Source organism: Gossypium raimondii, chromosome 1 (assembly GCF_025698545.1).
Source record: "Gossypium raimondii isolate GPD5lz chromosome 1, ASM2569854v1, whole genome shotgun sequence".
In the NCBI taxonomy this organism is placed as follows: domain Eukaryota; kingdom Viridiplantae; phylum Streptophyta; class Magnoliopsida; order Malvales; family Malvaceae; genus Gossypium; species Gossypium raimondii.
Window position 1 is genome coordinate 2536766 of NC_068565.1, and position 23091 is coordinate 2559856.

The 23091-nt window shown below is 35.1% G+C and overlaps 2 protein-coding genes across 3 annotated transcripts; both read left to right on the forward strand.

Moving 5' to 3' along the window:
* Positions 1–218: 218 nt before the first annotated feature.
* Positions 219–20152, forward strand: LOC105786635 (G-type lectin S-receptor-like serine/threonine-protein kinase At1g11330). Its single transcript, XM_052629594.1, has 7 exons — positions 219–1605; positions 17607–17714; positions 17874–18037; positions 18129–18339; positions 18638–18875; positions 19132–19282; positions 19832–20152. The coding sequence occupies exons 1-7, from the start codon at positions 303–305 to the stop codon at positions 20135–20137; spliced, it is 2481 nt and encodes an 826-aa protein (XP_052485554.1). The 5' UTR covers positions 219–302; the 3' UTR covers positions 20138–20152.
* LOC105775610 (G-type lectin S-receptor-like serine/threonine-protein kinase At1g11330) lies at positions 1703–5534 on the forward strand. 2 transcript variants are annotated; one of them, XM_052629629.1, is made up of 5 exons: positions 1703–1810; positions 1963–2169; positions 2265–2475; positions 2986–3223; positions 5090–5534. In XM_052629629.1, coding segments are annotated over exons 2-5 (582 nt in total). In that variant the 5' UTR covers positions 1703–1810; positions 1963–2037; the 3' UTR covers positions 5091–5534. The 2 variants fall into 2 exon arrangements, with proteins under 2 accessions (XP_052485589.1, XP_052485591.1); XM_052629631.1 differs by lacking the exon at positions 5090–5534 and adding an exon at positions 3967–4156 and having other exon boundaries at positions 3154–3223.
* Positions 20153–23091: the final 2939 nt, after the last annotated feature.

Here is a 23091-nt window from a genome sequence, read left to right on the forward strand (position 1 = left end):
CAAGAACAAGTCAACAAATTTAAAAAGACATCAGCGCTTGAAAAAAATTGGAATCCTGAGGTAGACATTTGCAGTTGCCTTGAAACATCATTACATCATATCCCAAATCAGGGGTAGAGTTAGGGGCGCTTGCACTGTCTCGACCCCAAAAATAACTTTTTCTATTTAAATATTTTCATAATTGATAAAATATTAAATTAATAATAATAAAATTGAATTTTGACTTTTAGGAATGATAGAAGTTTAATTTTATCTTTTAATCATTCCTCAACCATAGCCTCAATTCCAAGTTCTTGCAAGAGATGGAGAAAGTTATTAGCGACTCTGTTTTACTAGCTTCTGAAATTTTATTATTGTCTTGTTTTTACTTACAATCTGGCACTGCTTCTGACACCATAACACCATCGAAATCCATCAAAGACCCTGAAATTATAATCTCCCAGAGTGGAGTTTTCCGATTGGGATTCTTCAGCTTTGCTAATTCCAGCAATCGTTATGTAGGGATATTGTACCATCAAATCCCCGTACAAACAGTGGTATGGGTAGCAAACAGAAACAAGCCTCTCAAAGACTCTTCTGGGATTCTCAACATATCAGATGATGGCAACCTTGTTGTTTCCAATGGAAAAGCTGAGATTCTTTGGTCATCAAATATTACGAATTTGGTTCCTAATGCAACAACTGCCCAGCTTTTAGACTCTGGAAACCTTGTCCTTAGTAATGGTGAGGATGGAGCAAGCAGCTTATGGGAGAGTTTTGAAGATCCTTCTAATGCCTTCCTTGAAACTATGAAGATCAGAACTGATGTTAAGAAAGGTCGTAAAGTGGAGCTGAAATCATGGAAAAGCATTGATGATCCATCTGATGGTAGCTTTTCTTTTGGCTTTGAACCTTTCAATATCCCAGAGCTTGTCATTAGGAACAATAACAAGCTCTATTTTCGGAGTGGTCCATGGAATGGAAATACCTTTATTGGTGTTATTATGAAGACTGTTTATATTGATGGGTTTCATGTTGTTGCAGATTATCAACAACAAACGTACTATTTCACTTATGAGTATTCTGATAACTATAGGTTGAAGTACTATGAACTGGATTCTCAAGGAAAATTATTTGAGCGGACATGGGATGGGGGGAAAGGGGAATGGATAAACAGGTACTCTACTACTCTAACAGAATCTTGTGTTTATGGACAGTGTGGGCCATTTGGGATCTGCGATCGAACAAAACAACCCATTTGCAGTTGCTTAAAGGGGTTTAAACCTAGGAATATAGAGGAATGGAGTAGAGGTAATTGGAGTGGTGGGTGTTTTAGGACTACCCCTTTACAATGCCAAAGGGATAAGAACAATGGCAGTGAAGCAGGCCAAGGAGATGATGATGGGTTTTTGAAGCTGCAGACGATGAAAGTGCCGGCATTTCCGGACCGATCATCAATAAATAACGGTGAATGCAAAGATCAATGCATGAAGAACTGTTCGTGCGTGGCTTATGCGTATGATGCTGGCATTGGTTGCATGTTTTGGAGTGGAGATTTGATTGATATGCAGAAATTCTCCACTCAAAGAGTCAATCTTTACATTCGTCTACCATCTTCAGAGCTTGGTAAACTAGTCTTCCATGTCGACCATGTGTTGAATTGCCTCAATTAATCTGCTTTTTTGGTGTTGAAGTTTTATTAACCAAGTTTTTCGATTTGCAGATAAAGGGAAAAGCACTAAAGTTATTGTTATTACAGCAGTAATTGTGGGTATAGTAACCATTACGATTATTATGCTCTTCTTATGGTGTTGGATGGCTAAAAGAAGAGGTAACATCTCTATCTTTATTTATTAGTTATTAAGATATTCAAACTCAACGCCATTACTCTGTTTGAAAATGATTGAATCCAATTCGCATTTTTTTTTTTAATTAGGTAACTCTGAATTCAGTGTATCTCTAATTTAGCAATTTGCATCTCAGGAAGGAAACAAAAACACAAACAGATCAAACTCCAACTCAACAAAGGAAATGCAATGACAAAATTTTCTAGTGAAAATGTGGGAGAATATTCAATCGGAGTTAAACTCCAGCAGCTGCGGCTATTCAATTTCGAAGAACTCGCCATCGCGACGAGCAACTTCGATCACGCAAAAAGCTAGGGCAGGTGGTTTCGGTCCAGTTTATAGGGTAATTAATAATGGCGATTTCCAGCTAATCCAGAGTCAGTGAAATGACATTTTTCTTTTTGCAGTCAAGTCTTGTGAGCTGAATATTGTGTGCAGGGAATATTAAGTGATGAAAAGGAAATAGCAGTGAAGAGATTATCGAAAGCTTCAGGGCAAGGATTAGAAGAATTTATGAACGAAGTGGAAGTGATTTCTAAGATTCAACATCGAAATCTGGTTAAATTGTTTGGGTGTTGTGCTGAAGCAGAAGAGAAGATGCTCGTCTACGAGTATATGCCCAACAAAAGTTTGGACACTTTTGTCTTTGGTTAGTAACTCACGCTAATCCTCTTTCTACTATTTTCGAAACTCATATTAAGCCCCAATTAAATTTAAAATCAAACAGGATGAAGTCAAAACATTTCTATCATAATTTTAAATTAATGTATACATCTCTATCATCTTTTCTTCTCTCGTCTTTCTAATTTAGAAAGATTAGTTTTATACATTAATGAAAATGATCATCCTTTATATTTTATTTCCTCTCACTTTTCTTCTCAACTAAGTACACTCAAAATTTATTCTCTTTTCAGTTTTCCATTCTCTACTCTCATCCTTTCACTTTTCTACCCAACCAAACACACCCTTGGTCTATTCCAAGATTTAAATAGTAATTGTTGCTCAATAATTATTTTAATTGATCGATGTAACATCAATTACAGTTACAATCATAATGAATACAATATGGTAGAAAATACAATGATGGTTTTAGTTAGATCCTCGGTTATAAGAATTAATTTTTCATTTTTAAGGTCTTACCATTTAGTTTTTGTTGTAGATCCAATTAAAAAAACCGTCTTGGATTGGAGAAAACGCTTTAACATTATTGAAGGGATCAGCCGAGGATTGCTTTATCTTCATAGAGATTCAAGACTAAAAATTATACATAGAGATCTAAAAGCAGGCAATGTTTTACTCGATCAAGAGTTAAATCCAAAAATTGCAGATTTTGGGATGGCGAGAATTTTCGGAGGAGATGAAAATCAAGCTAACACTAAAAGGGTTGTTGGAACTTAGTAAGTTGGAATATCCTCCCTGTCTTTTCTTTTCTTTTTGTTCATTTTTTTTCCACTAAAGTATGGTGTAGATATGTCTATGATCGAGTCTGGCCATCTCATGATGCTTAAAGAAAATACATGCCTAAATTGGAATAGGGTCTAGCTTTGCTCAGTCTGTTGGCTTATTTTATTGTTTAAAAAAAGGCATTGTAAAAATTTAAATATATTTAAGTCAAATTATGGTTTTCGCCATTATAAATTGGTCAAATTTGAGATTTAGTATCTATGCTTTAATATGACATTTTTTGGTTCCTCTATTTTTATTTTATTATTAGTAAGTTCAAATATGTAACACGTGTTTTTACAAATATCTCTTCCAACTCGTCATATTGACATAGAACTATATTCCTTCCAACTCATCATATTGACATGGAACTTTTTATAATAGAACCGTTGTTTTTAAGAAAAATCTACACTAGTATTTAACAGAATAGTTAATAGTATTTATTTAAACTAACTAAAGGCATTATAAAAATAGAGGGTTAATTCATGTCAAATTAAAATATATGTGCTAAATCTCAAATTTAAGTATAGTAGCGGGATCAAAACTAAAATTTTATGTTATATTCATATTCTTGTATGATTAAATTTAAATAAAAATGTTTTTATTATTTAATTCTAATTTAGACCCGATTTAAACTAGGATTGTAATGGTGGGGGGTTTTTTTGTAATGGTTATTTTTTTTAATGTTAAAATACAGTGGTTATATGTCTCCTGAGTATGCAATACAAGGGCGATTTTCAGAGAAATCAGATGTGTTCAGTTTTGGAGTTCTACTGTTAGAGATTGTTAGCGGAAGAAAAAACACAACCTTGTTCAACAATCAGGATTATTTTAGCCTCTTGGGATATGTAAGTTTATAAGATAATTAGAAATGTTGGAAGATCGAATTAGGGTGTATGTCATCATATTTGCAAGCTATTTGAGCTGCTCATGCAAGCTGAATTTGAGTATCTTAATGCTTGAATAAAATAGTTCACGAGTGAATTTGAGAAATCCTAACACTTGGATTGAGTAGCTTGCAAACCTAATTAAGCTTCTTCTTTTTTCAATTAATAATGAGAATTTCGATTCAAACTCAAGTTCAAGTACAAACAATCAAGTTTGAAGTTGAACATGAGAATGAAACCCATTTTAGACTTGGGTAAACAAGCTTAATCAAGAGAGAGCAGTTCAACCTTTATATTGAATTGAGTGATCAAACTCTTTTGAAGCTTTGAGTTTAGAATTTGAGTCTAAGTTAAATTGGATAATTTAAGCATTAATTTAGACAAACTTTTTTACATTTATAGGTCCGGAAACTATGGAACGATGGCAACATTTGGAGCTTAGTAGACAAGGTGGTTTTGGAGCCAAAATCTAATTTAAAGAATGAGAAAGAAATAAGGAGATGCATACATATTGGATTGCTATGCGTTCAAGAATATGCTAACGATAGGCCCACTATGTCTACTGTTGTTTCAATGCTTAACAGTGAGATTTCAAATTTTACCACACCAAAACAACCTGCTTTCACGCAAACCCCACTAATCACCCATGATGATCAAAATAGAGTTTCGATTAATGATGTAACTCTTACCGACTTTGATGGCGAGATGAAGGTACAAATTAATTACTTTTAATTTTAGAAATAAAATTGTAAGTATTGAAAAGATATAATTTAATTGTTTGTAGTTTAGAAATAAAATTGTAAGTATTGAAACTGATAAGTGATAAAAGTAACATGTGTTAATTTCGTTCTTAATACGTTTATGGATGATTATTTATGCAAAATGGTTAATTTTATGCTCCTGATCCTTTAAATTAAATGTTTCTATACTTAGGAGAGCATTTGGGAGCAAAAGGAGCAAAAAACGAGTGAAAATCAGACATTTTGAGCAAATTTTAGAAACCACACGGGCTGGGTCTTCCCACACCAGCTGGACACACGATAATGTGCTAGACCGTGTCGATTTCACGATTCACATCTCAAACACGCGGAAAAATGAAATTTTTAGGCTTTCTAAGCATTCTAAAGTCTATAAATACCAAATAGAAGAAGAGAAAAGTAAGCCAACAGAGAATATTGAAGAAAACAACTCGAAGAACACCATTGGAGCCAACTCTGAAGCAAATTTCTATCAAGATTAAAGACCTCCTTTTAATTTCCTTTGAAGTTTTCGAACACCATAAGAGATGTTACCTCTTCTTTTAGCCATCCAACACCATCAGCCTCAATTCCAAGTTCTTGCAAGAGATGGAGAAAGTTATTAGCGACTCTGTTTTACTAGCTTCAAATTTTATTATTGTCTTGTTTTTACTTACAATCTGCATCGCTTCGACACCATAACACCATCGAAATCCATCAAAGACCACAAATTATAATCTCCCAGTGGAGTTTTCCGATTGGGATTCTTGACTTTGCTAATTCCAAGAATCGTTATGTAGGGATATTGTACCATCAAATCCCGTACAAGCAAGTGGTATGGGTAGCAAATGAAACAAGCCTCTCAAAGACTCTTCGGGATTCTCAACATATCGGATGATGGCAACCTTGTTGTTTCCAATGGAAAAGCGAGATTCTTTGGTCATCAAATATTACAATTTGGTTCCTAATGCAACAAGCGCCTTGACTTTTAGACTCGGAAACCTTGTCCTTAGTAATGGTGAGGATGGAGCAAGCGACTTATGGGAGAGTTTTGAAGATCCTTCTAATGCCTTCCTTGAAACTATGAAGATCGAATCGATGTTAAGAAAGGTCGTAAAGTGGAGTGAAATCATGGAAAAGCATTGATGATCCATCGATGGTAGCTTTTCTTTGGCTTTGAACCTTTCAATATCCGAGCTTGTCATTAGGAACAATAACAAGCTCTATTTTCGGAGTGCCCAAATGTCGAAATTTTCGAACGAAATTTTTCCGTAAAATTGTAGACCATAAAAATATAACAATAACCATATTTTCCCTCGTCAGATTTGTGGTCCCGAAACCACTATTCCGACTAGGCCCAGAATCGGGCTGTTACACAAACAACATAAAATAAAGAAAACATTTTATATGTAAACAAAGTATAAGATGTCATCTTCCTTTTAGGACCAAAGCGTAATGTTGAAATTGGAGTGGTATTCTTGTTTCATAGTTCACCATTTTGAAACTTCAATGCAAGAACAAGTCAACAAATTTAAAAAGACATCGGTAACTTGAAAAAATTGGAATCTGAGGTAGACATTTGCGGTTGCCTTGAAACATCATTACATCATATCCCAAATCGGGGTAGAGTTAGGGCGCTTGCAATCTTGTCTCGACCCAAAAATAACTTTTCTATTTAAATATTTTCATAATTGATAAAATATTAAATTAATAATAATAAAATTGAATTTTGACTTTTAGGAATGATAGAAGTTTAATTTTATCTTTTAATCATTCCTCAACCATAGCCTCAATTCCAAGTTCTTGCAAGAGATGGAGAAAGTTATTAGCGACTACTTGTTTTACTAGCTTCGAAATTTTATTATTGTCTTGTTTTTACTTACAATGCATCGCTTTCGACACCATAACACCATCGAAATCCATCAAAGACCACGAAATTATAATCTCCCAGTGGAGTTTTCCGATTGGGATTCTTCACTTTGCTAATTCCAAGAATCGTTATGTAGGGATATTGTACCATCAAATCCCGTACAAATAGTGGTATGGGTAGCAAGCGAAACAAGCCTCTCAAAGACTCTTCGGGATTCTCAACATATCGATGATGGCAACCTTGTTGTCTCCAATGGAAAAGCCGAGGTTCTATGGTCATCACATGTTAACAATCTGACTCCTAATGCAACAAGCGCTTGACTTTTAGACTTTGGAAACCTTGTCCTCAATAATGGTGAGGATGGAGGAAGCGACTTATGGGAGAGTTTTCAAGATCCTTCTAATGCCTTCATTGAAACTATGGAGATCGACCGATGTTAAAAAGGGTCGTAAAGTGGAGTGAAATCATGGAAAAACATTGATGATCCATCGATGGTAACTTTTCTTTTGCCATTGAACCTTTCAACATCCCGAGGGCATCATTTGGAAGAATAACAAGCTCTATTTTCGCATCGGTCCCGGAATGAGAATATCTTTCTTGGCGTAATACTCACCGATTATCTTGATGGGTTTTATATGGTGCAGATAATCAACAACAAACGTACTATCTCACTTATAAATTTTCTAATAACTCAATGTCGATGTACTATGAACTGAATTCTCGGGGAACTTCACGAACGACAATGGGATGCGAGGAAAGGGATGGATAAAGGTACCCTATTCTTCAAACCGATTGTGATTATTATGGGAAGTGTGGGCCATTTGGGATATGCGATTCAACGAAACGACCCATTTGCAGTTGCTTGAAGGGGTTTAAGCCTAGGAATATAGAGGGATGGAGTAAAGGTAATTGGAGTAGTGGGTGTTTGAGGACTACTCCTTTGTAGTGCCAAAGAGATAGCAACAATGGCAGTGAAACAAGCCAATGAGATGATAGGTTTTTGAAGCTGAAGATGATGAAAATGCCGGCATTTCTGGATCGGTCATCATTAATTAACAGGGACTGTAAAGATCAATGCTTGAAAAATTGTTTGCGTGTGGCTTATGCGTATGATGATGGCCTTGGTTGCATGTTTTGGGGTGGCGATTTGATTGATGTGCAGAAATTCTCCAGTCACGGAGTTGATCTTTACATTCGTCTGCCATCTTCGGAATTTGGTAAACTTGTCTTTCATGTCGACCATGTGTTCCAATTTGTTCAAAAGGTGGCAACAACAGCAGCAACATGCAAGAAACCATGCAAAACTCACGTTGCATGCATGGAACCAGAAACTCAGCAAAAGCATGCTAGTGTCCATGGTGCAATTCGACAGCAACATGTTTTTATTTTGTTGACTTTTGATAGTTAAAGTTGTAATCATTTTATGCTTTGGTCAGCTAAGATTAATTGTGCGCTTAGCTGATTTTGTAGCTTTTTTAGGTTATTATTAAGTTGATGTAAGCCTTTAGTTACTTGCACAAGTAAGCTTTGTTTTCTTTCTATGTATTTTAATCTATTTATGTAAGCAACTATGTTCTTATTCAGGTAATGAAGAAAACACTTTGTTCATTCATTTTTCAGCTAACTTTGCTTCTGTTTTTAAGCTTTCAAACATTTAAACAATTGTTTTGATCGTTTTTGAACTTTGTTGCTAAGTTAAAAACCAACAAATGGTATCGAGAGCCTGTTGTCTTTGAGGGCCTCTTGCTGTGTGTTGTGTTTGTTGAAGCTAAGTTCTTGAAAGAAAAGAAACATGAGCTATCTTTGTTGCTCAGTGTTTGGAAGCTGCGTGAAGATGAGCTTTTCACCACCACCCCCACCTGTGTTTGCTGGTGAAAGCTACAACATATGGGCTGTAAAAATGAAAACATATCTACAAGCACATGATTTGTGGAATGTTGTTCAAAATGATGCAGAACCACCACCCTTGAGAGCAAATCCAATGATAGCTCAAATAAGGCAGCACAATGAAGACTGTGCAAAGAAGTACAAGGCTATGTCATGCCTTCAAAGTGGAGTTTCAGATGTCATCTTCACAAGGATAATGGCTTATGACACACCGAAGGAGGCCTGGAATAAACTCAAGGAGGAGTTTCAGGGTTCAGACAAGACCAGACAGCAACAATTGATCAACTTAAGAAGGAATTTTGAGAATCTGAGAATGAAAGACTCAGAAACCATCAAGCAGTATGCTGACAGAATTATGGCTACTGTCAACAACATAAGACTGCTTGGGGATGATTTTAGTGATCAGAGGGTAGTTGAGAAAGTCATAACAACCCTGCCAAAGAAGTATGAATAAAAAATCTCTTCCTTGGAGGACTCGAGGGACTTATCTGCCATTCCTTTGACAGAGCTGATAAATGCTCTCTATGCACAAGAGCAAAGAAGAGCAAACAGAATGGAGGAGTATTCTGAGGGTGCTTTTCATGCTAGGAGCAGAGAGAGCTCGAGTTCGAACTCAAATCACAAAGGCAAGAAGCCTTGGTTAGAAAAGAAAGAAAGAGGGAAGAAGGAAGCTGTCAAGAAGAAGTTTCCACCTTGTGCTCATTGCAAAAAAACAACTCACCTTGAGAAATATTACCGGTACAGGCCTGATATTCAGTGTAGAGGCTGCAAACAACTAGGCCATATTGAAAAAGTGTGTAAGAATAAACCAAAAGCTCAGTCACAGCATCAGAGTCAAGCTCAAGTTGCTGAGGACATCGAGGCACAGGAAGAACATGTCTTCACAGCCTCCTACTTTGCAAGCTTGAGCAAAGTCAGCAAGATTTCACTGATCGATAGTGGATGCACTTATCATATGGCTTCAGATGAAAGCATGTTCAAGGAGCTTGACACCTGTTTTAAGTCCAATGTTAGAATTGGAAATGGTGAGCTTCTCAAGGCCAAAGGCAAGGGCAAGGCAGTGATTTACACCAAGTCAGGTATTAAAACTATCTCTAAAGTTCTTTATGTACCTGACATTGACCAGAATTTGTTGAGTGTTGGTCAGCTGCTGGAAAAGGGTTATTCTCTCCTGTTTGAAGGCAAAACTTGTATAATCAAAGATGCTATTGACCAAGTGTTAGCAACAGTAGCTATGCAAGACAGAACTTCCAATGTGGATGTGAATCAGTTGCAAGCAAAAGCATATGCAGCTCAGACTGATGAGGCAAGCTTGTGGCATAAAAGAATGGGGCATGTGAACTACAACTCACTCTGGCAAATGTAAAAACTGAATTTGGTTAAAGAAATGGCCAAGTTCGAGCCAAAGAAAGAAGTATGTGAAGTCTGTCAGCTTGGCAAGCAAACCAGACTGCCATTTCCAATCAACAAGGCATGGAGAGGCCAGGAGAAGCTTCAGTTGGTTCACACAGACATCTGTGGACCAATGAAGACCAGCTCACTAAATGGCTGCAGGTACTTTGCCTTGTTCATTGATGACTGCACCAGGTTTTGTTGGGTAAGCTTCTTGAAACAAAAGTCAGATGTTACTGACTTCTTTTGCAAGTTCAAAGCTTTGGCTGAAAACCAAGCCAACTGCAAGCTCAAGAGCCTAAGGTCAGACAATGGAGCTGAGTATGTGTCTCAGAGGTTCCAGAAGATCTGTGATGAATCTGGTATTCTACACCAACTGACTACTGTCTACACACTACAGCAAAATGGTGTTTGTGAAAGGAGGAACATGACTGTCCTCGATATGGCTAGATGCCTCCTGTTTGAGGCCAAAATGCCTAACAACTTTTGGGCAGAAGCAGTAAACACATCTGTTTACTTGCTGAATAGATTGTCAACCAAAGCAGTTAAGGGTAAAACACCTTTTGAAGCCTGGTTTGGACAGAAACCAGTTGTGTCACACCTGAAGGTGTTTGGATGCCTGTGTTATGCATTGGTTCCAGCAGAGAAGAGAACTAAGCTGGAGAAAAAGTCCATGCCAGGAGTGTTTATTGGCTACAACAATGTAAAGAAGGGTTATAGGATCTTTGATCCATCTACCAAAAAGGTAATTGTGAGCAGAGATGTCAAGTTAAATGAAGGAAGCTGTTGGAAGTGGAATGGGACAGATGCAAGCTTAGTTGAAGAAGACTTGCAGGACCTTGATCTACAGCAAGCTGAGTTTGAAGGTGAAGCTATGGATGATTATGATGATACACCTGTCAGAGGCACTAGGACATTGGCAGACATCTATGAGAGATGTGCTGTGATCATGGTTGAGCCATCCTGCTACAATGAAGCTGCAAAAGAAATGTGCTGGCAAGAAGCTATGGAAGCTGAACTAAGGATGATCCAAAAGAATGACACCTGGGAGCTGGTTGATAGGCCAGAAAATAGGAAGATCATTGGAGTAAAATGAGTGTTCAGGATCAAGAACAATGCAGATGGATCACTGAACAAACACAAAGCCAGATTAGTGGTGAAAGGGTATAGCCAACAGCAGGGAGTCGATTTCTTTGAAACTTTTGCTCCTGTTGTAAGGCTTGACACTATAAGGATGTTGTTTGCCTTAGCAGCTCACAAACAATGGCAGGTGCATCAACTGGATGTCAAATCAGCTTTTTTGAATGGATTCCTCATGGAGGAAATCTTTGTAGAGCAACCTGAAGGGTTCGAGGTTCATGGAGAGGAACAAAAGGTCTACAAGCTCAAGAAGGCCCTGTATGGCCTGAAACAGGCTCCAAGAGCTTGGTATGATCGAATAGATGCCTACTTGACAAAGCTCGGGTTCACCAAGAGCATTAGTGAACCTACTCTCTATGTCAAAAAGAATGAAGAAGAGACCATGTTGATCGTATCCTTGTATGTGGATGATTTGTTAGTCACTAGTTGCAAAAGTGAACTAATTGAGACCTTTAAGAAGCAAATGCAAAGTGTGTTCGAGATGACTGATCTTGGCTTGATGACATACTTCCTTGGCATGGAAGTGAACCAGAACGAGCAAGGTATCTTCATAAGCCAGAAGGCTTTTGCATCAAAGGTTTTGAGCAAGTTTTGCATGTCAAACTGCAAGCCTGCTAGCACTCCTGTGGCTTTAGGAGAAAAACTCACTAGCCTAGGTGATGAAGATCGAGTAGATGAAAAGAATTTCAGAAGTCTGATTGGTTGTCTACTTTACCTTACTACAACTAGGCCAGACATCATGTATGCTGTTGGTCTTCTGTCGAGGTTCATGCATTGCTGTACTGTTGCTCACTTTAAAGCAGCAAAAAGGGTCCTAAAGGTATGTCAAAGGGACTTTGAATTGTGGAGTGAAGTTTGAAAGAGCTAAGGAGTTGAAATTGGTGGGATATTCAGACAGTGACTGGGCTGGCTCAGCTGATGACATGAAGAGTACATCAGGTTACTTCTTCACCCTTGGTTCAGGTGTTTTTTGCTGGAGCTCGAAGAAGCAACAGACAGTGGCTCAATCCACTGCTGAAACTGAGTATATTGCAGCTGAATCTGCTGTGAATCAAGCCATTTGGCTTAGAAAAATATTGTGTGATTTGAATGTTGATCAACAGGAAGCAACAGTGATTAAAGTTGACAATCAATCTGCTGTTGCTATTGCTAAAAATCCGGTCTTTCATGGAAAAACCAAGCATTTTAAAATTAAATATCACTTTGTGAGGGAGGCTAAAATGTCCAAAGAAGTTAGCTTGGTTCACTGCTGCTCGAAAGATCAACTTGCTGACTTATTGACCAAACCAATGGCTGTTTTAAGACTTGAGCATTTGAAGAATGAAATAGGAGTCTGCTGCTTTGTAGCCAAGGAGGAGTGTTCAAAAGGTGGCAACAACAGTAGAAACATGCAAGAAACCTTGCAAAACTCACGTTGCATGCACGGAACCAGAAACTCAGCAAAAGCATGCTACTGTCCATGGTGCAATTCGACAGCAACATGTTTTTATTTTGTTGTCTTTTGATAGTTAAAGTTGTAATCATTTTATGCTTTGGTCAGCTAAGATTAATTGTGTGCTTAGCTGATTTTGTAGCTTTTTAAGGTTATTATTAAGTTGATGTAAACCTTTAGTTACTTGCACAAGTAAGCTTTGTTTTCTTTCTATGTATTTTAATCTATTTATGTAAGCAACTATGTTCTTATTCGGGTAACGAAGAAAACACTTTGTTCATTCATTTTTCAGCTAGCTTTGCTTCTGTTTTTAAGCTTTCAAACATTTAAACAATTGTTTTGATCGTTTTTGAACTTTGTTGCTAAGTTAAAAACCAACACAATTAATCTGCTTTTTTAGTGTTGAAGTTTTATAAACCAAGTTTCTGGGTTTGCAGATAAAGGGAAAAGCAATAAGGTCATTGTCTTTACTACAGCCATTGCGGGCATACTCATAATAACAATTTCTGCACTCTTCTTATGGTGTAGGATGGCTAAACAAAGAGGTAATAAAATGTGTAGACACCTTTGGAAGAGATTCAAATTCTAGATAGAATAAAACTGGACTTGGACTGATTTGAAATTGCTGCTTGGAATTCTAGTGAAATTGAATTATAGAAAAATTCAACTCAGTGCTTCTCTGATTTCTATCTCAGGAAGGAATAAAATATGGAAACAGATCAAACTCCAATTTTATAGTGAAAATGAAGAAGAAAATTTAATTGGAGTTAAACTCCAGCAACTACCACTATTCAATTTAGAAGAACTCGCCACCGCGACGGACAACTTCCATGACACAAAAAAGCTAGGGCAGGGTGGTTTCGGTCCAGTTTACAGGGTAATAAACGATGGTGATTTCCAACAAATCTAGAGTCACTGAAATGACCCCTTTTTTCCATAAAGTCTTATGAGCTGAATTTTGTGCATAGGGAACATTAGACGATGGAAAGGAAATAGCAGTGAAGAGACTGTCGAAAGCTTCGGGGCAAGGATTGGAAGAATTTGTGAATGAAGTGGTGGTGATTTCTAAGCTCCAACATCGAAATCTGGTTAGATTATTTGGGTGTTGTGTTGAAGGAGAAGAGAAGATGCTGGTGTACGAGTATATGCCCAACACAAGTTTGGACGCTTTTCTCTTTGGTTAGTAACTTATACCAATCCTTTTTTGTTTTGATTAAATTTAGAATTTATCTGAATTAGACCTGAAACAAACGGAAAAGCTTTTTCAAAATTTAAATTTTCATTTACAAGATTCAAACTTAAAATATCATTTAAGACGTATTAAATTTCTTATCACTCAATCTAATAAATATTGGTACAATTTTTTTGGTAGAACTTAAACATGTCCATGACTTACCCTCTACCTAATCTGATAAGTCCAACTTGTTTGACTTGGTAGGTCCAATCCATACTGGTTAGATATTGGATATAGTTTGGACTTCTATCTAGCAAAATCCAACTTAACTTTAATTATATAAATATTAGTATATTTTAGGGTTAAATATGTCAAAGTCCTTGTATTTTTATAAATTTGAAATTTAGTCTCTGCACTTTTATTTATAGTAATTTTAGTTCCTCTGTTTTTAGATTTCAAAATTTAAGTTTAACTATTAACACTATTCAAATCATTATGTTAAAGTCATGTTCTTGACAATCTCTTTTTTAGTCACATGATTATCAAGTGAGTTTTTTTAATTTCAAAATGTTACATCAACAAATTTAACCAAAAAAGAAAAAACCCATTGATAACAATTGAAGTTGAATGTTGAAATTTAAAAAATAGAGAGACTAAATCCTTAGAAATAAATATATAGAAACTTACGACATATTTTAACCTAATCATGAATTTTTTTAAGAACCAAGCTGAGATCCAACCTAATCAATGGATATGCCTAGACAATCAAATAGCTTGGACAATGATCGGATTATTCATCTAGTTCGTACAAGTTAGGTCGAGAACTAGAGTTTTCTAAGTTCATACTGAAATTATGGTTCAAAGTATTATTATTATTTACTTTAAATTTAATTATAAAATATAAAAATATGATTCAAAGTTTTTATTGCTAATGAAATTGGTCCCCAATTTTATCTGGTGCAAGCCTATGTAAGAAGATATGAAAAATAAGTTATGGCTCCTAATGTAGTTATATTCCGAGATTTAAATAGGAACAACAAAACGTTTTAACTCTATCAATTTTGACTATTTATTTCAATTGATTTACGTAACATCAATTTCGTTCACAATCACGAATATAATATGGTAGCAAATACAACGACGATTGCAGTTTAGATCCATTATTATAGGAATTAGCTATTAATCTTGTAGTTCTTACTGTTTAATTAGTGAAACTAAAGTTAAATTCTATAGAAGGTCATAACAGCATATACATTTTGTGAATTTTGTCTTTCTATATAATTTAATATTTTTAATCTCTCTACTTTTCGGAATAGGCAAAGAAATATTGAAATTACATGGCAATTGCAAATTAAGTTGATAGAGACGGTCATAGAAAATGGTTATACAACTGGAAAAACTTTTCTATATCTATGAGATGTTACTTAGAGACTAATTCATTATCACTACGCACTGCAGCATGTGATTTGAGTTCAACTTTTTCACCAAGTTCTAACCTCACTCTCGCACATCAATATACGATGACTCTCCCTACTAAGACTTTCCTCTTAAAAGCTTAGCTATAAACTGAACATCAAATAAATTGTTTACAGTAAATTTGTATTAAGAATAGGTTCCTAATGAACAGACAAGTGCTATCTCATAATCGTCTGTAATGAAACAAACAAGTCTTTTTTAAATAAGTATTGACGGCTTGCAATTCTTCAATTCATGTGAACGTGTATTCCTTTGAATTGTGCTTGATAAGTTTTTAATAAGCAATCAAAATATTCAAAGATCTTTGAGGAATAGACTTCTATAAAAATCAAATCTTTTTATTTAAGATAGCAGCATAGCAAAAGTGAACCTAATATATATGACAAGTAGCACAATCTTTCAATTGCAAATGTAGACGGAATTTCATCTAGGACGTAGAATTACGACTAATATGTATTTTCAACATGTGATGACGTAACGTATGCATATTAATATATTTTGTGTAGTTATATAAATTTTTATATATGTGAAAAGATAAAAAATTATTTAATTATAAAAAATCAACATTTATATTTCAGATACACCACTAATTTGTGAACTCAATCCTTTGATATTTTTAGTCTTGGCAATCATCTATCTTTACTAATTCTCAAGTAATCTGATTAGACTATGTGTCGACATATTTTGTATAATTAAATGATTTTTTTAAACATTTAAAAAGGAAAAAAGACATCATAGTTATCTAACTATAACAAAAAGTCAAAGTTTGCATGGCACATCATCACATGTTCAGAGCCACTGAACTTTGATTTGAAAATACATATTTATTAAAGCAAAGAAACTAGGAAAGGGACCATAACACCATAGGATCATTTGACAAGTGGCCTTATATATTGTTTGACTTTTATCAATATCATTCATACAATCGTAGGATCATTTCCAAGTTCTGCACTTAAACGGTCATGGGGAAAACTATTAGCTGCTCTGTTTTACTAACTTTAGACACCATAATATCTTGCTTTTCCTTGCAGTTTGGTACTGCTTTAGACACCATAACACCATCAAAATCCATCAAAGACCCTGAATCTATAATCTCCCAGAGTGGAGTTTTCCGATTGGGGTTCTTCTGCTTTGCTAATTCCAGCAATCGTTATGTAGGGATATTGTACCATCAAATCCCCGTACAAACAGTGGTATGGGTAGCAAACAGAAACAAGCCTGTCAAAGACTCTTCTGGGATTCTCAAGATATCAGACGATGGAAATCTTGTTGTTTTGAATGGAAAGGCTGAGATTCTTTGGTCATCAAAAGTGAAGAATTTAGTTCCTAATGCAACAACTGCCCAGCTTTTAGACTCCGGAAACCTTGTCCTCAACAATGGAGTAAACAGTTTATGGGAGAGTTTTGAAGATCCTTCTAATGCCTTCCTTGAAACTATGAAGATTAGCACTGATGTAAAAAAGGGTCGTAAAGTGGAGATCAAATCATGGAAAAGCCCTGATGATCCCTCTGATGGTAACTTTTCTCTTAGCCTTGAACCTTTTAACATCCCAGAGGGTGCTATTTGGAACAATAACCAGCTCTATTATCGGTCCGGTCCATGGAATGGTCAAAAATTTATTGGTGTAAAGATTATGCATACCGTTTATCTTGCTGGCTTTTACCTTGTTTCTGATGTTAAACACCAAACGTACTATGTCACTTACCAATATTCTAATAACTCCTGGTTGTTGTACCATGAACTGGATTCTCAAGGAAAATTAAGTGAACGGCATTGGGATGCGGAGAAAGGGGAATGGATAAGTTGGTACCCTCTTCTTCAAACAGATTGTGATGTTTATGGGAAGTGTGGGCCATTTGGCATGTGCGATCCAACGAAACGACCCATTTGCAGTTGCTTGAAGGGGTTTAAGCCTAGGAATAGAGAGGAATGGAGTAGAGGTAATTGGAGTAGTGGGTGTTTTAGGACTACCCTTTTGCAGTGCCAAAGAGATAACAACAACGGCAGTGAGGCAGGCCAAGGAGATGACGGGTTTTTGAAGCTGAAGATGATGAAAGTGCCGGCATTTCCAGACTGGTCATCGGTTATTTATAGCGAGTGCAAAGATCAATGCTTGAAGAATTGTTCGTGCGTGGCTTATGCGCATGATGATGGCATTGGTTGCATGTTTTGGGGTCCAGATTTGATTGACGTGCAGAAATTCTCCACTAGCGGAGTCGATCTTTACATTCGTCTGCCATCTTCGGAACTTGGTAAACTTGTCTTCCATGTCGACCATGTGTTTCAATTAATCTGGTTTTTTAGTGTTGAAGTTTTATAAACCAAGTTTCTGGATTTGCAGATAAAGGGAAAAGCAATAAGGTCATTGTCATTACTACAGTCATTGCGGGCATAGTCGTAATAGCAATTTCTGCACTCTTCTTATGGTGTAGGATGGCTAAGCAAAGAGGTAATAAAATGTCCTTTATTTATTTAATTTGTGTAGTCACCTTTAGAAGAGATTTATTTAATTCTAGATAGAATAAAACTGGAATTGGACTGATCTGAAATTGCTGCCTGGAATTCAAGTGAAATTGAATTATCAGTGCTTCTCTGATTTCTATCTCAGGAAGGAATAAAATATGGAGACAGATTGAAGATGTAGAAGAAAATTTAATTGGAGCTAAACTCCAGCAACTACCACTATTCAATTTCGAAGAACTCGCCACCGCGACGGACAACTTCTATCACACAAAAAAGCTAGGGCAGGGTGGTTTCGGTCCAGTTTACAGGGTAATAAAACGATGGTGATTTCCAACGAACCTAGAGTCAGTGAAATAACATTTTTTCCCACCAAGTCTTATGAGCTGAATTTTGTGCATAGGGAACATTAGACGATGGAAAGGAAATAGCAGTGAAGAGACTGTCGAAAGCTTCGGGGCAAGGATTGGAAGAATTTAAGAACGAAGTGGTGGTGATTTCTAAGCTCCAACATCGAAATCTGGTTAAGTTATTTGGGTGTTGTGTTGAAGGAGAAGAGAAGATGCTGGTGTACGAGTATATGCCCAACAAAAGTTTGGACGCTTTTCTCTTTGGTTAGTAACTTCTACTAATCTTTTTTTACCATTTTCTTTGAGATTCTTCGATATCTGATAGGCATATTGGATCTTGATTAAATTTAGAATCTAGCTGAATTAGACTCGAAACAAGGGACAAAGCTTTTTTGAAATTATTTTCTTCATCCACAAGATTCGAACCTAAAAGGCCATTTAAGGTGTATTGAGCTTCTTACCACTTGCTCGTAGAAAATACAATGATGGTTGTAGTTTAGATCCATTATTATAGGAATTAGCTATTAATCTTGGAGGTCATACTATTTAATTTTTGTTACAGATCCAGCTAAACAAGATGTATTGGATTGGAGAAAACGCTTCAATATTATTGAAGGGATTAGTCGAGGATTGCTATATCTTCATAGAGATTCAAGATTGAGAATTATACATAGAGATCTAAAAGCAAGTAATGTTTTACTTGACCAAGAGTTAAATCCAAAAATTTCAGATTTTGGAATGGCCAGGATTTTCAAAGCAAATGAAAATCAAGCCAACACTAAAAGAGTTGTTGGAACTTAGTAAGTTCAAACTTTCTCCCTAACATTTAATTTTATTCATTTTTTGGACAAAACATGATATAGATATGTCTATGGTCGGGTAGACCTTAAACGAGTTTGGCCTAGGTGGTTTGTGGACTCATTTTACTGTTTTAAAAAACAAAAATATTAAAAAGTATTATTTATTATAATTTTATTATTTAATTTAATTCAAATGGCTAATGAATAAGTTTAAGTTAGGGTTGTAATTAATGTTGTTTTTAACGTTAAAATTCAGTGGTTATATGTCTCCTGAGTATGCAATGCAAGGGCAATTTTCAGAGAAATCAGATGTATTCAGCTTTGGAGTTCTACTGCTAGAGATTGTTAGCGGAAGAAGAAACACAAGCTTTTACAACAATCAATATGCTCTTAACCTCTTGGGATATGTAAGTACATAAGATATTTTTTATACAATTCTTACCACTATTTATAACTCCCCAAACCCTTAATTTGGAGGAAAATACACACTTAAGTGCTATTAAACCCATTTTGTCTTGTATGTTGCAACATCAACTATGCCAATTAAGAGAACTAAAATGGGGGGTTAAAGCCATATTTGCAAGATATTTGGGTTTGGTTCCAGAAAACTTGAATTCAAATAGGTAATTGTTGAGTTGAGCTATCATGCGAGCTGGATTCAAGAATCTTAATATTTAAATAGAGTAGCTTGCAAACTTAATTGAACTTTTTTCCTTTAAATTGATGTTGAAAATTTTCAGTTCAAACTCGAGCTCAAGTACAAATAATCAAGTTAGAAGTTGAGCATGAAAATGGAACTCATTTTAGGCTTAGGTAAAACAAACCTAATGAAGAGAGTTCATGTAGTTTGTTATTTATATCAAATTGATCCAATCGAACTCTTTTGAAGCTTTGAGTTCAAAATTTTGAGTTGAGTTAGGCAGGATAATTTAGGCAAAGTTGTTTTCTGTTTTCAGGCATGGAAACTATGGAACGAAGGTGATATCTGGGGCTTAGTAGACCAGGTTATTTTAGAGTTGGAATCAGATTCAAAGAATGAGAGAGAAATAAAGAGATGCATACATGTTGGATTGCTATGTGTTCAAGAATATGCTAAAGATAGGCCCACTATGTCTACAGTTGTTTCAATACTTAACAGTGAGATTTCAAATCTTGACACTCCAAAACAACCTGCTTTCACTCAAACACCACTAATCACCCATGATGTTGAAAATAAGGTTTCCCTTAATGATGTAACTCTTACAAGCTTTGATGGTAGATAAAGATACAAATGACTTATTTTTAGATTTTAGAAATAAAATTAAAGTATTGAAATTTATCTTTATCTATATTATTATAATGTATTTAACTGAGTTAATATTATTCAATAATGAAGTCTCGACTCAATGGTAAAATTACCAAAAGCTCAATATTATTTTGATGTTATTTATGCCTTTTATATTTTGATAAATTTTGAAATATACACACTTATAAGGAGAACCATTGAGATTTGAACTCAAAACATCATAGTCTTTGCTATTTTAACTTTTATATCAATTTTTCATACACTTGTTATATAAGTATTTTTTCAATTGAGTGTGCCACAATGTAATATATTTTATTTTGATTGTAATTGAATCAAGAGTAAACTTATTATTGTACTTTAAATTTGCTACTTTTGTCTCAAATTCTAAAATTTAACCTAACCTGATTTTAACATAAAAATCAACTCAAATGAATCCAACCCCAACCCAGAAATCACCTAAACCTAATTTTAGAGTCAAAGTTAGATTGAAAGTATGAGAAAAGAATATAGCTATACATGTGCATCGAGGTCATTACCATAGTATCTTTAACTGATAGTATTAAAGCAACACTTGATTGCTTGATTTCATGTTAAACATCCCAATGGGTGGGGTAAGTATTTTATACTTAATGCTATCTGAAATCATATTTAATTTGATTCTACACCTATTTATGGGTTGTACTATTAATTTAATCTGACAATATCAGTCTGGTTTTGGAAATAAATTATATATTTTTAAATTTAATAAAAATAATATGCTAATATTGAATTTTTAATATTTCATTATTATTAATTAATTAATGGGGTTATGGAAATGTACCAATAAATTGAAATTTTTTTTATAACATTAAGATATGTACAACTTATCAAGTAAATATCTCTAAAACAGTAACAAAATTAATAATAAAACAAGAGTTATACAATATCTAAAACAAAAACAACAAAATAATAATAATATAATAGCAAAAAAACAGCAAAGCAATGACAAAACAACAACATTTTTTTTTTTTGCAAATTCGGGTTGGGTCAAAAAATCTTACTCTAGACCCTACCCATCTAGAAAACGAGCCTAATGTTTTTTTTCAAAATCTATTTTTCAAACCTATAATTTTACTCAAACCCTTCTACTTCTCATATGGGCCTCCGAACTGAATCAAGCATGATAGTTGATTTTGTTGGTACGCCAATGGAAATAAAATGGCACTTGATGCTTCTAATTATGTATGGAAGCATTGGAAATAAAAAAATTCCCGAAAATCAAAAGGAGACTTCGTATCAAACCATACAATGGATATTGTAATTTTGATGTGAGCATTTGCAGCTGCCACTGAACTTCATTACAAATCGATGTACAATCAAACAACAACAAAAATGTAAAAATAGAATATATTAGACTGGTTAAAGATGTTTCTATCTCAATTTAATCTCTACATTTTAAGGGGTTTGATTATTTGATTTGATCCAATCTAATTTTCAATATAAATATAGACAAGTTTATTCAAGTGAAATGTCAATGTGGCGAGTTAGCAAATCATTGCACAAGGCCATCTATTGATCTCAAGTCTACTGGATGATTCTTATCCTTGCTCAATGCTTAGCCATGACTTGATTGCGAGAGTCAATCGAAGTATTGAGATGATGAATCATCCTTTTGTTGAACCCTACTGAATTATTTGAAAGGCCTGCTGTAATGGGCACTTTAGGAGCCACTTGGGTATAGTCTTAGCATTGGGGTGATTTGTAGGGTTATTGAATGTGTGCTTTCCATTGAGTCATTTTGGTTAAAATTTGAGCTCAACGATAGCTCTCTTAAGATGTTCAGTGGCTCAAAGAAGTCTTTGATTTTGCTTCGCAAGTAACCGAAAAATCAAACTAACATAATTGAAATCTCCCTATTATTTACCATTATAAAAATTATTTATCAAGTGCTCGTCCAATGATCTTATTATATCATGTAATCATTATATCATGAAAAAATTAATTACTAACAAATAGTAATTAAATCATTCGTATTTGGATAAATGACTCGTGAACTCGTTACTTTTCTATCTATCGTGTCATGTCGATTAGAGGATATATATTATTTACCCTTTTAAGCTATTAATTTTGCTATTGTAGGTGAATTTGTCATGCAGAAGTCATATACCCAACATACCTATTTTTTATTTTATTACTAAATGAAATCAAATTTTTTATACATTAAAGTATGGAGTCACGCACACATAATTCGTCACTCACTTAAAATTGAAGTATGCCACGTTATAAAAGTTACGAATGAATAAATTCATAAACGAATCTAAAATTTATTATTACCAAAATTTACAACTTAAACATGAAAAGTTTTATTATGACCGGTTAGCACAAATTCAGACAATACTCAAAAACTGCTTCACACAATCCTTAAAATCTCAAATATCATTCATAAATCATAGCGTCACTTCAAGTTCTGCTCTTAAAAGAAATTCAGAAAACAAAGTCATGGGAAAAACTATTAGCTGCTCTGTTTTACTAGCTTTAATATCTTGCTTTTACTTACTATTTGCCACTGCTTTAGACACCATAACACCATCAAAATCCATCAAAGACCCTGAATTTGTAATCTCCCAGAATGGTGTTTTCCAATTGGGATTCTTCAGCTTGGCTAACTCCAGCAATCGTTATGTAGGGATACTCCACAATCAAATCCCCGTACAAACTGTTGTATGGGTAGCAAATAGAAACAGACCTCTCAAAGACTCTTCTGGGATTCTCAACATATCAGATGATGGCAACCTTGTTGTTTCCAATGGAAAAGCTGAGGTTCTATGGTCATCACATGTTACCAATACAGCTCCTAATGCAACAACTGCCCAGATTTTAGACTCTGGAAACCTTGTCCTTAATAATGGTGAGGATGGAGCAAGGAGCTTATGGGAGAGTTTTAAAGATCCT

What these genes read in the sequence shown, in the direction of transcription:
- LOC105786635 (XM_052629594.1), top strand. Translation starts at nt 303, where the DNA reads ATGGAGAAAGTTATTAGCGACTCTGTTTTACTAGCTTCTGAAATTTTA. An exon ending in TAGGATGGCTAAGCAAAGAG is followed by an intron (nt 17,715 to 17,873) that starts GTAATAAAATGT and finishes TTTCTATCTCAG; the next exon opens with GAAGGAATAAAATATGGAGA. An exon ending in TTTGGACGCTTTTCTCTTTG is followed by an intron (nt 18,340 to 18,637) that starts GTTAGTAACTTC and finishes TTTTTGTTACAG; the next exon opens with ATCCAGCTAAACAAGATGTA.
- LOC105775610 (XM_052629629.1), top strand. Translation starts at nt 2,038, where the DNA reads ATGTGGGAGAATATTCAATCGGAGTTAAACTCCAGCAGCTGCGGCTAT. An exon ending in GTTTCGGTCCAGTTTATAGG is followed by an intron (nt 2,170 to 2,264) that starts GTAATTAATAAT and finishes TATTGTGTGCAG; the next exon opens with GGAATATTAAGTGATGAAAA. An exon ending in TTTGGACACTTTTGTCTTTG is followed by an intron (nt 2,476 to 2,985) that starts GTTAGTAACTCA and finishes TTTTTGTTGTAG; the next exon opens with ATCCAATTAAAAAAACCGTC.